Genomic DNA, 16845 nt, shown 5'->3' with positions numbered 1-16845 from the left:
ATAGCACCGGGTCCATCAAGGACATCCTGTGTTTGTGTCCAAGAGAATGGGGGGCTCTTGTTGGGGAAACGGTTTAATCTGACCTTTAAATCTGTGTCCTCTATCAACTTTGACTTTACAATACACATATTTGGTGCATATACAGACAGATAAAAGTAAACATGAATATGTATTTGCATCTGTGTCATGCATACATATATATGTAATAATGCTATTGGAAATGAGCAAATTGCATGTTGTTTATTGTAGTTTCCAAGCAAACAATTACCTAGTTTCCCTATTACATCCACCCTATGCTCACTATCTTTTAAAATTACCGCTTCATTCATCACTGAATGACAACATTACTAAAACAATTTTCTGCATTTTTGTAACTAGTAAAACAAATAATATACTCCATGCTGCTCTTTTCAAGTCATTGTATTGCTCGTATTTCAAAGGTCTTAATTGATCAATATACCCAGGATGAAAAATTTGAAAAAACTCCCATGTCAAAACCTCTCATATCAGAGTGTCTCAGCCGTGATCCTCCCACAGCTGCCTCGAAACACAATGCCACCTCTAATTCAGTCTCATGACGGAATTACCCCACTCTACCTCCACCCGTTCTCAGACTACGAATAAACACGTAGAGACGGAGTGTCTGTCCCCGTGTCTCTCCCGTTCCGTATTCACTAAAAAAGGAAGGATGTAAGCTGTTTTTGGCAAATAAACTCCTACATAACCGAGCCTCTTTGTTCACAAGCTAGGAGAGGGGAAACGGCTATCAGTTGGGGGTATCTCAAACTATATTGTACAGCTCCAATCAGGGCTCTTGAATGACTCATTTAGCTAGTTTGCTGGCCTGCAACAGCAGATTCAGCAGACGAAGGTAAGAGAACAAAGCACTGGCTGGAGCTGGAGGTGAAGGTGTATGGAGGGTGGAATGGTACTTGAGCACTTCTGAATGTGTTATAGGTCATGGAGGTGACTTGCCTCTAGCACAAACAACAAGGCTAACCTCTGATATACTGCTTCCTTAAAGCTTCCGCTCTCTGTCTCTTTCCCTTGCTCCAGTTTTTCTCTGATATTGTGTCTTTGTTTTCACTGCTTTCTTTTCTTTTAACACACATACACTCACGTACACACTCATAAATAAATCAGTTCTAGTCCCTTCTCTTAAGGAGTGATTAAAATGAAAACAAATTGCTGTATTGAGTTTGTCACTACAGAGTTTCTAATAACACTTAGTACACCAAGACAAAAAATATAGTTAAATTAAACTGCTCTACTTAGGAAATTAAAATTAATCTCTTGACCCATATTAAAATATTTAAACTTACATGTTTATATTTTATGTTTTCAGATGTCAGCCATGGAGAACATGACAGAGAAGCTGGAGAGCTTTAGTGCTCTAAAACTGGATGCACCTCCCAATTCACTGCAACACTCAGCTCATCCACTGTTCAACTTCCGCTCACCACCACCTTCCCTCTCAGACGCCATCCTCCGAAAGGGCAAGGAGCGCTACGCCTGCAGGTTAGTGCCCTGCGACACAGTATGTAATTTTCTAATGTTGATGGTATGAGATGTTTACATACACAAAACTGAATTATGTTTCATTAAATGTTAGCAGTGACAATAAAGAAGATACCTTGTGTAAGAGTCACAACCTTATTTTCCTCCACTTTCTCCACCTCTTTGACCTTCTCTCCTTTCTCCTTTGCAGGTACTGTGGGAAAATCTTCCCTCGTTCAGCAAACCTCACCAGACACCTGCGGACACACACAGGAGAACAACCATACAGGTATTAAATTGATGCCAATCTAGCAGCTTGTATCAATAACTAAAAATTTAGTTCAAAAAACTTGAGTAAAATAATGAATTCATCCCTACTTTTATTTCCCTGTTCACTATCCTGTCCTGCTTTTAACACAAACTCACATCTTTCTGTTCCCCTTTGACAGGTGTAAATACTGTGACCGCTCATTCAGCATCTCATCCAACCTTCAACGCCATGTTCGCAACATTCATAACAAGGAGAAACCTTTCAAGTGTCACCTGTGCAACCGCTGCTTTGGTCAGCAAACCAACCTCGACCGCCATCTCAAGAAGCATGAGCATGAGAACATTCCTGGTCAGTCACAAAATCTATGACTCAGTTTTCTCTGAGAAAAGTGAGGCTGTGAGAACTGTAATACAGTTCTTAAACAGGGGCTGTATTTTTGTGTTTTGTCAATGGGCTGAATAACGAATGGCTCACATTACCCATTTGGAAAATTTTAAATCTTCACCTCAATAAATGTTTAGCTTGGTGCAGCGAATGATTTAAAGTGGGAAAACCACTTAATTAAAGAATTCACACTTGGTTTTCCTACTGCATTGCCAAAAACCGCCTTTTTTCCATCCGGCATGGAAGTAGGCCACTGAATAAGAATGCAACCCCAAGTTTTTGAGCAGTTCTTTGTTGGAGCTTTAACATCCAAATGACACTTAGTTACCAGCATATACAGTTGTTGTGACACCAATATACTACAACTAAACTATATTTCTCAAATATTAAATGATGCCATTGTCTGACATCATGTTGCGAGCAGGGAATTCATTAACAAGATTCTTTATGGCAGGGGGAGAAAACACTGACTGGTTTGGATATATCCTTTCAACTGTTAAATGCTGCACTACATCACTATCGTTTAACATAAACACATTTATTCTTTCATAAATTACACCATGCTTTCCCTTAAAAACCACTGAGATGCATCCAAGAGCAATGTTATAAAATCTGTAAGAAAGAAAAAAATTAAAACAACTCGGAAACTTGGGAAAAAGTTTTTTTACATTTTACTTATAAATGCTACCTAAGGTTTAGAGGAAGGTTTGAGTTTGACTACACATTGGCTGACAGTAGAAGGCTGTGGTTAAACTGGGCATCTCGTGTGAGTGAGTGTGCCTGAATGTTCAGCTGCCAGTAACGAGCGTGTCCGAGTGTTGTCACATGTGAGACAACAGAGAGAAAGCAAATATTTAGCATAAAAAAAAAAAAGTCTTCAGTTAACTGCAGTATTTTAATATATATCTTTTACATAAAACAAGCATTAAATGTAACAAGCCCTGTCTTTTGCACACTGTTTATCTCTTACACAAAATTCCGTAAACATTCTCCATTTGTCAAAATATGATCAACCTAGTTTGACAAGGTTTTAACCAAAAATGCTTTATGTCAGCTTTTCAGTGTATTAAAATGTGAATCATGTGCATAGTGGCCATTGTATTATTTTACATTTGTATTAAGATCATCTATTATGTATGTCTGAAGATCATCAAACTAATCAGCCTTCTTTGTTTGGTTGTGTGGCTGGTGTGCGTGTACATGTGTGTTTACGTGTGCGGACGTCTGAATGCTTTCCCCAACAGTGAGCCAACAGTCTGGGATGCTTTCCAACCTAGGAACCACCATCTCCTCGCCAAACTCCGAGCCAGACAATCATGCACTTTTAGACGAGAAGGAGGACTCGTACTTCTCAGAAATCCGCAATTTTATTTCCAACAGTGAGATGAACCAGGCCTCCAGCTCCACGGATAAGAGGTAACAAAAGAAAAACAGACAAACATTAAAAAAAACAAACAAAAAAAAAACAAAACACGTCATTAGTTTTAAGATTTGTTGTGCAGACCCCCATTGATTACATTTAATACAGAAGCCTAAGTGTCTACTCCTGATGCCAAGTTGTAATTATAATTATTACTCTAACTACATTTCGAAATCTAATCTCTATCTCAACTCTAAACAAGAACAGAGGACCTCACTTTGAAGACCTTTTTTTGATCCTTCTCACCATTATCAGAACATCTAATCTAGAAATGCACAAAAACATACTCTGCCCGTCCAAAAAATAAGTCACACACTTTAACATTTAGTTGGACCGCCTTTAGCTTGATTACAGAAAGCATTCGCCGTGGCATTGTTTCGATAAGTATCTGCAACATCACAACATTTATTTTCATCCAGAGTTGCATTATTTTTTTACCAAGATCTTGTATTGACTATGGGAGAATCAGACCGCTGTGCAAAGTCTTTCCAAGTCACATCCCAAATATTCTCAATGGGGTTAAGGTCTGGACTCTGTGGTGGCCAATCCATGTGTGAGAATGATGTGTCATGCTCCCTTAACCACTCTTTCACAATTTTAACCAATCCATTGATAATAATCTGGTCATTCAGTATATTCAGGTAGTCAGCTGACCTCATTCTTTAAACACATAACGTTGCTGAGCCGAGACCTGACCAACTGCAGCAACCCCAGATCATAGCACTGCCCCCACAGGCTTGTACAGTGGACACTAGACATGATGGGTGCATCACTTCACCTGCCTCTCTTCTTACCCCGATGCACCCATCACTCTGGAACAGGGCAAATCTGGACTCTTCAGACCACATGACCTTCTTCCATTGGACAATTCTTAACCCAGTTTAAGTAGTTTCATCAACCTTCTTAGATGTTTTCTTTGCTTGATTCATGCCAATAATTTGACCCTTCTGAAACAGATTCACATATTTACCTCTACCACAGAATGTGTCTTCTAACATAGTTTTTTTAATAAATGGGAAGCTACTCACTGCATCAGTTAGGGTTAATTAACTTGTTGACAGCTAAACAAATAATCATCCATGCAGTAATCATCCAGTGGGAGGCTCTTACCTATTTGCTTAGTTAAGTCAAGGTGGTGGCTTTTTTTTTTTTTTTTTTTTGGACAGGCAGTGTAGTTACTACACCAACCACCTCCTGTGCTTCAGCCCATTCCTTCTCCACAGCAGCCCTGCTAGTAATTGGTGTACAGTGCTCTCTAGTGGCTTGAAGATGCTTAACAACTTTTGCCAACTTCAGAGCTGCGTCTCAGCGCAACAGTACACATGAACAGTAGCTGCAGTTAGAATGACAGCTTTCTTTTTCAAGACCATTGCCAATTAAACTTATGTATATGTATAATAAATAATAATACATGTTTTTTCAGAGGTGGAATACTTGTGTATGTTGTGTACTGCACAGGACACCAGCATGAGTCAGCCATTAAAACTTATACATTTCTGCCATGTTTACAGCTTTATTAGAGCCGTCTTTGTGGACAACTACAATTTCTACCTGCTGAATACCACTGTACTTGTTAAATTACTCTGCTTACCAGTAACTGTGGTTGGTGTAATCATCTAAACCATGACTTGTTTGTAACACGCTGGTCTATTTATAAACCTAACAGGCACTTTGGTCAGTGGATAAAAAAAGGTCAGTCTCCTGCTTTCTCAGCCTGAAATGCTTCAAGTGTTCAGTGTTAGTAACTCAGTTGGTTTCAGTCAAGAAGAAGGAAAGAAAGAAACGAACAATTACATATTTTTCTCGATGTGAAATCCTCTTTGGTAGTTTTACTTTCTGTCTGTCTTTCCCTCCATCACCCCCCTCTTCTTGTCAACATGCATTATGGTCAGCAGAAGCGAAGCAATTTAGCCCCTCTGCCATCTGGGATCAATACCGAGTCTCATCCACAACAAACTGGCCTGACGTTTTAATATCTGTAATTCAGACTAAGTGTTGTGCTTTCTGCCCCCCCACCAGACAGCCCGCTGTTTATTCTCCCTCTGAGTGACTGAAGTCAAACGCAAACACACAGTCATGGACGACGTCCTGTAATTGCTCTTAAATGCCCTCGTTTCTCCCTCTTTAAAACCCTTTTTTCAACATCGTAGCCAGACAAAACAAATGTGCCCAGATTCTAAGCTGTGGATGCTGCAGAGGAAGAGGGCTGCTCTGTCAACGGGAATTTAGATGCACATGTTTGTTTCCAGCACTGCGGAATTTAAAAGTTATGGAGTATATCTCTCAAATAGTCCAGATCATAGTTAAAGCTGGAACAAGGACTCTGTGTCTTGAGCTCTATGGTTTGGATAAAACTAGACTTGGAGCTGGTTCCTCATCTGGTCCTGGACTTCATTGGCTGGCAATTTAGACCCTGAGGGGGGACTCTGGTGGAGGCATTTATCTAGGAGATCCACTGATGATGGAGCTCTTCCCCCATCCACCCACTATACCTATACCCCCCGCCCGCTAACACAAACACCCAACTGACGTGTTTAGACTAAATGACAAAACCCAGGGCCCCCAATGTCTGAGCTACGCTTCTTTTTCTGTATGCAGGCATGGACTTTTTCCCCGCCAACCAGCTCTGCAATTTGATTATGGTGATATTTAATCTAGATTGAAAGAGGAGAACTTTTGTTCCCCCCAAATTTCCCCTACCCGTATTTACCCACCCACTGTGTGTGTGACCCAGTCCTATCCCTGTGCACCCCTTCCCAGAGGTAATCCTGTCTGAGTTGATAAATGTCCACTGTGTGGCAAAAAAATGGAAGGGGTAAATTTGCTGTCCCAGAGGAAATGATATCATGAGGCATGACATCGTGGTCTGGGTGTGATGGAAGGGGGAGTTGGCTGGAAAATGTACAGATGGCAGGTCATAATGGTCGCGTGCTGATAGCCTGTTTGCAGATCAGCCATTGTCTTCCTTCAGTCACACAAAGTATGTTCTACCATTACAGACTATAGAGGACCCAGTGTAAAGTAGGCCCCATCTCCTGCTCTGTTTCTGAGAAGCTGACCAATTAATCATGCGTGGGCCGTTTGAAAAGCGCTCCGGGCACACTGTCAACACCCATGTTGTTTGTGTGTCCACTGGAGTTGGACTGTGCATGCTGTCAACAGAATATTTATGTTTCTTCTCTCATGATGAGTCATGTCTTCAGACGGCCAGGAAATGGTAACAGCCACCCAGGCTGGACATAGACCCCAGAGAGCAAACTTAAAATCAGCTAACAGAAAATAAAACATGAGACATTCCCTGAGTCCAATACCTTGGCTACACTCCCTATGATTCACACTCAAAGCTGTTTGTTCCTGCTAATTAGCTAAGTAGAGAGCTCAGACTCCAATTAACTTCTTAGGCAACATTTTCTCTTTTGTAAGTGACATGCATGTTTCAGAAACAGTTGCAGTTTGAATGTGGAATACTAACATTTCCCCCCTGTGCTGACCTTTGATCCTGCTACAGATCAGACCAGGCTGAGGAGGAGCGCCCACCCAGCCACAGTTTGTCCAACTCCAAGCTAGGGCTACGGGGGCTGGAGGAAGAGGAAGAGGAAGTGGAGGGTGATGATGAGGAAGAGGAGGAAGGCAGTCTGACAGAGAAGTCTCACGATGAGGTGCCTGAGTCCCCATCTCCTGTCACAACAGGAGTGTATGAAGAGGACGAGGAGGAGGAAGAGACAACGCCATTAGCTATGAGCTATGAACACACTCGCAGGTATGAAGCAAGAAATCACATGAGTCAGGACTCTACACTTAACAACCACATTTAGAAACCACTTCTTATACTTACTTTCATCTTTACTAAGGCCAGTACTACACTACATACTGAAAAGGACAAAGAGCAGCACAACCAAAAAGTGTTTCACTTTAGCTAATGTCAGGCCCACTTCTGTTCCTACTCTTCTCTCCTTTTCTTTCTTGCAATGTATGCTTCTACCTGTCTTTCACTTTTATTAATCAAATCTTTAAATCATCCTCTTCTCTTCATATTTTCTTTCATCTAAATTTTATTTTCCTTCGCACCTATACGTCATTAACTCTGCAACTATCCCATCCCTACATTAAATTTTCTATTAATTTACCTGTTCATCAATCCACCGACCCACCCACCAATCCATACTACCTCATATCTGCCATCCATCCATCCCACGGTGTGTAGGTGTATAGAGGAGGAGGGCTCTCTCTTGGACCTGGAAGGTCTGTCCAACTTTCCCAAGAGCCTGGATGGTTTACGTAAAGCAGCCAGTGACGAGCAACCCTTTGATGTTAAAGACATATTTAACGCTTCACTAGAGTCGGAGGCATTGAAAGAGACATTGTACAGGCAGGCTAAAACCCAGGTATGTGTCTAGATTTTGGATGTCCACTAAAAAAAAGGAGGGATAAGAAACAAATGTTCTGACGTGAGACAAGAGGAAGTTGGAAAATCATCATCTGGATATAAATAGAAGGGATGGAATGGATTCTTTCACATTTTTAGGAGCTTGAAATAAGAAAAGCTCATAATCCAGTTAATAACTGGTGAAACTGTAGCTAAACAGCACCTCTTTTCTATCCCCTTCTATCTTTTCCTCCCACTTAACCTTCTAATATATTGCCTGTAAACCTCTCATCTTTTCTGTGATTGTCAGTCTAATGAAACATCATTACAATGTGCAGTGTCAAGAAATACAACTTGAGATCAGTGATCTGACAGCTAAATAATCTGACTGCCAATAAAAACATTAGCCACGATCCCAACACGTCATAGAATAACGAGATGTTACTAAAAACAATGTTTGAAAATACCGAACCTCGCAGTTTCTCACGTTAAGGCTCACCTGTCTTCTCCCGCAGGCTTATGCAATGATGCTGTCTCTTTCGGAGAACAACCCTTTGCACGTGCCCTCCCAGAACTCTCTGGACGCTTGGCTGAGCATGGGAGGTGGACCGTCTGAGACAAGCAGCTTTCACCCGCTCAACCACATCTAGACGAGAGACAGAGAGAAGGTGGGAGGAAGAACAGGAGGAACATTAGTATCGCAAATGGATAGAAAAAAAGACGCTCAGTGGACACGAGTAGTGAGAAGACGTGGAGGCCCGGAGAAGAATTCAGTGTCACATACATTCAAGATAGAAAGAATGTGTTTGTGTGTGGATGTTCGTTTGTGTGTGTCTGTGAGAGAGTGAGAGTGAGGGGTCTCGTAAGACTCTGTCAAAGAGAAAGCACTGCTAAGCTCCTGTTGATGTGAAGGACATGATGAATGCTTCTCAACAGCATTGAACCTCTGCATTACTCTGATCCTCCCCACAAGTCCACAAGGCTCACTGCAGCACCACAGAGATCCTGCATAATGTTCTCATGAAGACACTTGATGACTAGTATGTCTCTAAAGTCTGTGTGCACCACCTACTTCAAGCACTGCAGCATCAGCACTGCATAAGCACTGCATGTCCACAAGGTGGTGCTGTTCTACCAGGAGCATAGTGGGCACGTGCACTATAGTCTCCAGGTTTCCCTCATCAATCAGGAGCGACTCACTTACTGATCATGTTTCAGTTAAAACTGCAGAATCAACAATAGCACCACACTAAATGTTACTTGAGGAAAAGACAGTTCCAGTATACTGTTGATTTTTGAATGATTACATGGATTTCGATGTTAACGGCGTTCAAATGTGCACAGCAACTGGTGATTTTAATGAGCTATCTGGGACACTAGCCTTTGTAACTGGTTAGCTAATCTGATCATGTTGAAAATGAGTTTAAATCATCAATCAAAAAACAAAAAAAAAAACAAAAAAAGAGGGGGGTTTTCTCTGCTTGTTTTTTTTTTTTTTTTTTTATTGTCATTTGTTAATTTTATTTACTTTCTTTTCTCTTAGATACCACAGTATTGTTTCTTTGTAGGCACCACAGTGCTAAATTGTTAATATAATTATTTTAGAGAAGGACCAAAATTGTATGATACTGTCATGTACAAAATAACCTAGATGTTCATAGCAAGAGTGGTATGTGCCAAATAACCCATAGAAAACGGTTTTGTTCTCTGACAATCATTTCATTTCCAAGGGGCTTGCATTTGCTGTCATAGATTATTTTTTTTTTTTCCCTGATTACGCTCTTATATATATTTGATTTCAGAAATGTGTGTATGTATTTATTTTTGGTTGTTTTGTCAAGACTGGAGGAGTGAAAATGAAGAAAAGTCATGTTATCCCTGTCGTCGCTGAAGGAATGAACGCCTCTCAGAACGCGAGGGAGACTCTAAATCTCTGGTTTTGATGCCGTTAGTGTGCCAAAATGGAAAGACCCATGAAATTACCTGTTTTTATTTATAGTGAACGATAGCTGTAGTTAGTTTTAGATCCTATTTGGCATTGTAACGTCCTGCAGTGGATTTTATTTTATTGTTTCAGTTCAACAATTTTACCCAGTATGCTGAATGTGTCTTGCTGAAATTGGTTGAAGTATTAGGGAGGGGGGACAAACTTGGACAGCTTTCACTATGAATGTCAGAAAAGGGCATTACATTGTCACACTATTGAATCTGAATTTGACTTGTTTCTATCATGAATCTCCTTTTTATCTCTGCTTTTGATTTAGTAGAATTAGACTATTCAACAAATACTTTTTAAAATTACATCTTACATGGTCCAAAAGTCTTAAAACATACAGTGACATCAGCATGAACATCTGGTCTTTGCTGCATTAGAGTGACAGAATTGCTGCTCATGCAAGAAGGAAGGCAAGGACTCATGAAACCAAAACGAATATTAATTAAATGACAGATAGTATTAAAATGGACATCATATTTCTGCTGGTCAGTCCTTCCAACATGTGTAAAAAATGTCTAGTTAATTCTGGATGGGGAAAATACTTAATGAGTTTAATTTGACAGTATTCCCTGTTCTTCTTCTAAGAAATCATACTGAAAACTCATTCCACGTGGTCTATAAGGTAGCTGTGCCGTGGAGGGCGTGAATCATTTACTGTAGATAACTGTAGATAGCTGCAGGAGGCAGGGAGGTGAGCATTGTTGATCATTGTTGCCTTGGTCCTCCCTGCATACTGGGACTTTCAGAACTCGGGCTGATGCTGTATTTTCAAACTAGCACTTAAACCATATGGGTCCAAGCCATAAATTGATCAGGCTTAAATCTCTAGAACGTTATATCACAGTTAAATTTTCAGACTAGTTTCATTCTCAGTTGGTGAGCAGCTTGTGCTGGAAACGGCAAAAAAAAAAAAAAAAAAAAAAAAAAAAAAAAACTGAAACAGAAGCACTGTAATTTTTCTTCACGACAGCAGGTGGTGTGACGCTCGGACTGCTGCATCATCTCATTTTTCTAAAGACAGAAGTCTTTTTTTTTAAATAATTCTACTGAATGAGATTTCATTCATGATAAACACATTATTTTCCAACTTGTGGTTACAAAATGTAAAGACTTGGGTCGCTAAGTTTTTAGGTTGACTATATGTAGTAATTCATGTCATGGACTACTGTAATAAGTACGCGCTGTGTAAAGCAAATGATTTGAAGGCATTGAAGTATTCCATTTTGCCAACTTCAGAAAGTATTCTGGCAGATGGCTGCTGAAATATATTTCAGCATAACAGAACATGGTTGCTGTTTTCCCCCCACTGTTACAGGAGAAAGTAAAAATATACATATTGTTCCTTTTTAACTGTATAGTATTTTAAGAATGAAACAATGGTGCATTTGTCTGAAGAAAAAAAAATCATTGAAAAATATGGGTTTAAATGGATGGTGCTTGTTTTGTTTGAATCTAAGTTGTATATCGCCTCTGTCATGTTTATTGAAAACAACATTTAAAAAAAAAAAAGATACTGTGCATGACGTGTTTAGCAGTCATAATGATGTCCATTTGTGAAATGTGTATCAAATCAAAAAATGAGAAAAAAAAAAGAAAAGAAAAAAGTAAATCCGTAGATGCACTTATTGTACATGTGGTTAGGTTAGTAGGTTTGACTTCAAGTTCTTGACTGCCTTACAGATGTTTGGGCAGGTGGCTCTGAAAGACATAGACAAGACTTGTGGGAGAAGACATAATGAAAAACAATAAAGGATTGTAGAATAATACTGAACAATTCTGAAATTGCAGTTCTTTTGATGCTTGTGATTATTGAAGATGTACTTTAGAGAAATTTCATTGAAAAGATATGACTGATGTTAATTCTGTAGAATAGCAATGTATACCAAATGTAATCTTTCCAATGCTATGAAGAATTTATACATGAAATTGATATGCAATAAAACCTGTGTGCTTTTTAAATGAGCTGTCCACTGTGGATTTGTGAGCTAGAGGTGAGAACGAGCAGTGAAGAGGTAACAAAAGGTTTATCATGTATTATTTAGGATCTGCTCAAGCTGAACCAATCTGTAAATTTATCATTTAAACTGAGCAAACAATAATGAGAATTTTGCTCACATGTACTGCTTCTATATTTATTAGGTATATACTAATACTAGTATATACTACTAGGCAATAAATATGTTGTTGATGAATATCACAAAGACTTTTGCACACTAAATCAGTTCTCATTTTTGTGCTGGAAAAAAGTGACAGATTTTTTGTTCAGTAGCAACAATCATGAACAAATGTACTTAAACATCTTTAGTCTTTATCAAGGTTAGATTTGGCCATTAATCATTCAGATTATGTTAAGAACTGGACTGTATGGAGCTACAGGACATTTCTTGTAATAGGTTACACAAATAGATATTTAATGTCTTTGTGTTATAAAATTTTTGTCATTTGAGTGTATCATACATCATTATACTGTAAGTCACGTATATTAGAAATAATCAAAGCTAATCTTCAAACAATATTTTAAAGTTGTTGCTTCAGCTTGTTCAGGCAATATTACTTCGCTCAGTTTAGCTGTGTATGCTTAAATAGATGCACAAATGTTTAGTTTAGCTTGACTGACCACCAATGGCCTTGAAATATTCCAATACAACTGAATAATAGGAAATACACAAAAACTATCGTAAGTCATCACTTTTTCATGACACATGATCTATCGCTGTGGAAAAACATTCAGCTTCCTCCTTATTTCTTCTCTATTCAGATATTCAAACGAAATATAGAATAAACCAAAGGCAATATAGACAAACATATAACACAAGTTTTAAATGATAGTTGTATATTTTGAGCAAAACATTACGGAATCTGAATTAGGCTTGTAAAAGTTATTACATTTAAAAAAAACTACCAAACTGCACTGAGCAGTCCGAGTTTCCAGAATGAAAACATCCAGGAAGTCACAAAAGTAAAAAGCAGTTTGGAAGACAGGGGTCCTGTTTGCACAAACGCAAATACAGGATTAGGCATTAAGTACATCATATGTGCTGCTTTAGGGCCAGTGTAACCTGCTATAATTCAGGATGTGAATCATAGGAGTGGTCCCTGGGCCATTATCTATCACACTTCATCACATGATACAACCTTTATTCTGTCTTTGCCTCGTGTCCACCCTGGGCCCAGCCAACACGACGCTCGTCCCTCTGTGGATCTCTTGTGAACACGTCTGTTGGTGATCAGAGGCATGTGCCGGTACCTTTCCCTGTGATTCAGTGTGTTTTCCATGGGGAGTAATTTAATTGTCAGACTCAGACGCTGAGCTGTGGAGAAAAAGCAGAAGAGCAGCAACAAAGGAAAGACACTGTCGTCAACTTCTAAAAGGCTGCTTGTGCAGCTCGGCTCATTAAGTTGTGTGTCAATCCAAGTGTTAAATAGTGTCTTATCAGGAAAAAAATCAGAAACACGTGCAGCAGATCCTGCATTGATGTTACAAAGATCAAAATGCAACTAGTGTGTACACACTGTGTAAACTATAAGCTCACTGTACCAGGACCGTCCCTCTGAAATACATTAGAATACATACATAAATATTATAATACAATTTAACAGTGGGACTAACCATTGTTCATCTATAAAAATGCATTTGGACAATTTTACAGTTCCTACTCAGCAGTTTTAACACATTTAGTTTTCAGCCAACAATAAGAGAACACCTATTGTTTAATGTTTCTCATGTATTAAACAAAAGCCAACACACACTACTGCACTGATATTTAGTAATATATTTATTCAAATTTAATGTTTACATATGTGAAATTTGGTACAACGAAAGTTAATGTTACTGATGCAAAGCATTGTCACCCAGAGTTCATTCATACACAGGATAAATAGTGTAAAGGAAGCTTTACTTTGCAGGTACTGACAAAAAAATCTGCCAACACAATAAGAAATAAAAAAGAAATACATAACAAGAATTCAACAATGCTGATGCAGTTACTGCACTGCTATAATACAACTGAGTGAAACGGACAACTTCCTTCTCACATGATGAAAAGTAGATGACCACTGAAGGTGCTATGATGATTTTCACTGTCAGACATCATTGAGTTGACCCATAGGCGCAAAAACACAACATCTCCAACCTCTAATAGCAGAGTGATGCCATTAGCGGAGCTCCCATAATGGGACGGCTGATGCTCATATGCAATGAACGTGGCCTGTCCATTCTTGACCAACACAGCACCTGAAGGGTGTGAAGCATGTCCATGGGCACCAATGTAGAATTCAAAGTGGTAGGCTCCTCTCACTGGTGCGATGAAAAAGCCTGTGGGAGATTTTTCTTCAGAAAATGTAAACATGAATGAGCCCTCTTTAAATGTGTGAATTTAAGTACCTGTGTGTGGGTTGTAGGCATTTCCAATGTTCGTGACGACATTTCTGAAGACCAGAGGAGTGTGTGTGTTGAATGGTCCAACAGTTCCTGAGCCTGAAGCAAGCAGAGAGGCTGAGAAGGCCACCTGTTTAACTGAGACAAGGAGAAACATACAGTTTCGAAGTGGCTGATGTTACAACAGCTAGAGGTGACTTGTCTTCACTAGACAAACCTGTTCTTTCTCTCTTCAGAACCTCCACTTGGTTTTCTGTGACATTAGCCTTTGCTTTGATGGCGATCAGTTCTCCAGTCTGAGCTGAAATTAAACTTGAAAAAGCTGCAACACAAAACAAAACCCTTTATTTAAAATCCTAAACAAATAAACAATATATGGGAGAAAAATGGCTATCGTTGCTAATGCGGCATTATGATAGACATAGGAACTATTTGTTACCTTGGACCTGTTGCTTCACTTTGTCCAATTCAGTGTTCTGCAACTCCAGTTCTCTCAGTTTAGCTGCCTGTGCTAGAAACGAAACAAAGATCAAACCGTGAGATATCTTCTTTGCTAATGTCTTTGTTCTTTACATAAAAACTACTGTGGATTTTTTCTTTATGATAAATACCTGCAACAGAGTAGGGATTCTTAGGACACATGCTACTGTACCTTCATTCTCTCTCTGCAAGTGTCTTATCTCGGCCCTCTGTTCACCCAATAAGGCGCTCATCTGTCTCAGCACAGCGTGGATGTCTTGTAAAGAGGTCTGTTGTTGGTACGAGGCATTTGCTGGTTCCTTTCCAAGGGATTCGGTCTGTTTTCCTTGTGGGATCAAGTCTTTGTCAGATTGTGTTTGAAGCTGGCCTGGGGAGAAAAAGCAGATCAGCAGAAACAATGGAACAAACATTGTCTTCTCCATTTTTACAGTGGAAGCTGAATTCATTATGTTCTATGTTATTCCCATCTTTAAATAGTGTTTTAACATGATCAATCATTAGCAAAAGCTGTTATCAGAAACATGTGCAGGAGATCCAGTAGATAACATCCGTTACTAATCTACTAGCCTGATCACATCTATGACAGGATCCTTATATGATCCACACTGTAAAACCTCTCAATTTGTGATGTTGAGCTGCACAAATAACAATGTGATTTTATTGGATCTTTCAGTGCCTGTACTTGTGTAATTACTATGTTATTATTATTATTACATTTTCATAAATTAATCATTTTAACAACTTAAGTAAAGGTAAAACATTGTTAGAACTCAAACTGGCTCTAAGAAAGTCAGTGCATCAGCATAATCGGCATCTGTAAGGAACAAGCTGACTAACAAAGTCAACAAACAATAGTATCCTATCAAACGCTTACAAGAAACCAAAGATAAATGAGTAGTAAAAAGCATTTTTCTCCGTCTGCTTCCTCAATAAATCGAGCCTGGTAACAAAATGTTGCTTTTGAATAACAAAGATTATGTTATCAAAACATGCAGCAGCAGCCACGTGATCTTCACCACAGCCTCATTTTTCATCACTGACATTTGCAAAAGCAAAATACGTGATAATATGTCAAAGTGCAGAATGAGAATTAATATTTTAGTACATTACATACTGTAGTTTTAAGGTAGAAATCTAAACATAACTACTGTGAACACAAGTGTGTGCACTATAACCTCTGTAATGAGCTCTACAACAATAAGGTTCCATTTCAGTAATAATACTCACTGTGTCCAGAAAAGTACAATCTATATTTGAGTAGTGGGAGAAAAGGAATTACAAAAAATATAATTAAGCACAATCTTTTTACTTTCGTTCTTGTACACAATCATTCACGGTCACACATCACTCATTGGATTATTCACAGAAGCCTCCTCTAGAGGGAACTGTTCAGTTTGAGTTACACTGAGCTGAGATCCACTGATTGTGTTGGTCAGAACTCTCACTAGGATTTATAAATGAAAACTGACTCTTCTGACTTTTTTAAAAGGTTTAGATTAATGATGTGATATTTCTGTCATTGGGCCTTTTTTACAGTAATATTTTACCCTGTTGGCTCCATTAGCTCCATTACTGCCCTCTGGCCATGGAGTCATGGAGCCTTATCATGAACACACAAAGCTAAACTTCACACCTCACCACAAACATTGGAATTACAATTCCAAGACAGACAGTCTATAACACTGGCAGTGTTTTCTACTGTTTCTACATCTAGTCACATAAGGAAAAAACATTGCCAAGAAAAATATAATGTAAGTTTTTGTTAATCATGATCAATATTAAAATGTTCCCATGCTGACCCATGTCCTATCCAACTGTTGAAATTTAGATTACAAGCAACTTCTACTGGATAACACTTGTCTTAAAGATTAAAGGTTAACATCATGGGTTTTAAAGTGGGGATTAGATTCACAATAACTCAAGATGACATTATTGACTTGAGCATGCGCATATCGTGCCTTTTCCATATGAAATCATTATGATAGGACAAATGAATCGGACCAATATAATGATATAATGACTAATAATAGTAATAAATAAAACTCCGATTCTG

General features: G+C 38.9%; 2 protein-coding genes across 11 annotated transcripts in view; one reads left to right on the top strand and one right to left on the bottom strand.

Moving 5' to 3' along the window:
* Window positions 1-11893, top strand: part of prdm16 (PR domain containing 16) — a 160196-nt gene extending 148303 nt beyond the window's left edge. For 7 of the 8 annotated variants that reach the window (XM_026368703.2, XM_026368705.2, XM_026368704.2 and 4 more), the window contains 6 exons: window positions 1346-1518; window positions 1709-1786; window positions 1947-2116; window positions 3397-3568; window positions 7081-7332; window positions 8454-11893. In XM_026368703.2, the coding sequence (XP_026224488.1) occupies window positions 1346-1518; window positions 1709-1786; window positions 1947-2116; window positions 3397-3568; window positions 7081-7332; window positions 8454-8466 (858 nt within the window). In that variant the 3' untranslated portion in view covers window positions 8467-11893. Of the gene's footprint in view, window positions 1-1345; window positions 1519-1708; window positions 1787-1946; window positions 2117-3396; window positions 3569-7080; window positions 7333-7776; window positions 7958-8453 lie in introns of all 8 variants that reach the window. The other variant, XM_026368709.2, reaches the window with a different exon arrangement.
* Window positions 11894-13789: 1896 nt separating this feature from the next.
* LOC113167020 (complement C1q-like protein 2) lies at window positions 13790-16836 on the bottom strand. Of its 3 annotated transcripts, none has more exons than XM_026367327.1 (5): window positions 14965-16836; window positions 14752-14823; window positions 14530-14634; window positions 14319-14450; window positions 13790-14249 (listed from the first exon to the last, which is right to left on the bottom strand). In XM_026367327.1, the coding sequence occupies exons 1-5, from the start codon at window positions 15236-15238 to the stop codon at window positions 13966-13968; spliced, it is 867 nt and encodes a 288-aa protein (XP_026223112.1). In that variant the 5' UTR covers window positions 15239-16836; the 3' UTR covers window positions 13790-13965. The 3 variants fall into 3 exon arrangements, with proteins under 3 accessions (XP_026223112.1, XP_026223113.1, XP_026223114.1); XM_026367328.1 differs by having other exon boundaries at window positions 14530-14613; XM_026367329.1 differs by having other exon boundaries at window positions 14752-14818; window positions 14965-15028.
* Between the last annotated feature and the right edge of the window lie 9 nt (window positions 16837-16845).

Source organism: Anabas testudineus, chromosome 7 (assembly GCF_900324465.2).
Source record: "Anabas testudineus chromosome 7, fAnaTes1.2, whole genome shotgun sequence".
Lineage (NCBI taxonomy): Eukaryota > Metazoa > Chordata > Actinopteri > Anabantiformes > Anabantidae > Anabas > Anabas testudineus.
Note: the sequence above shows the minus strand (reverse complement) of the source record. Positions and strands in the feature narration are given on the sequence as shown.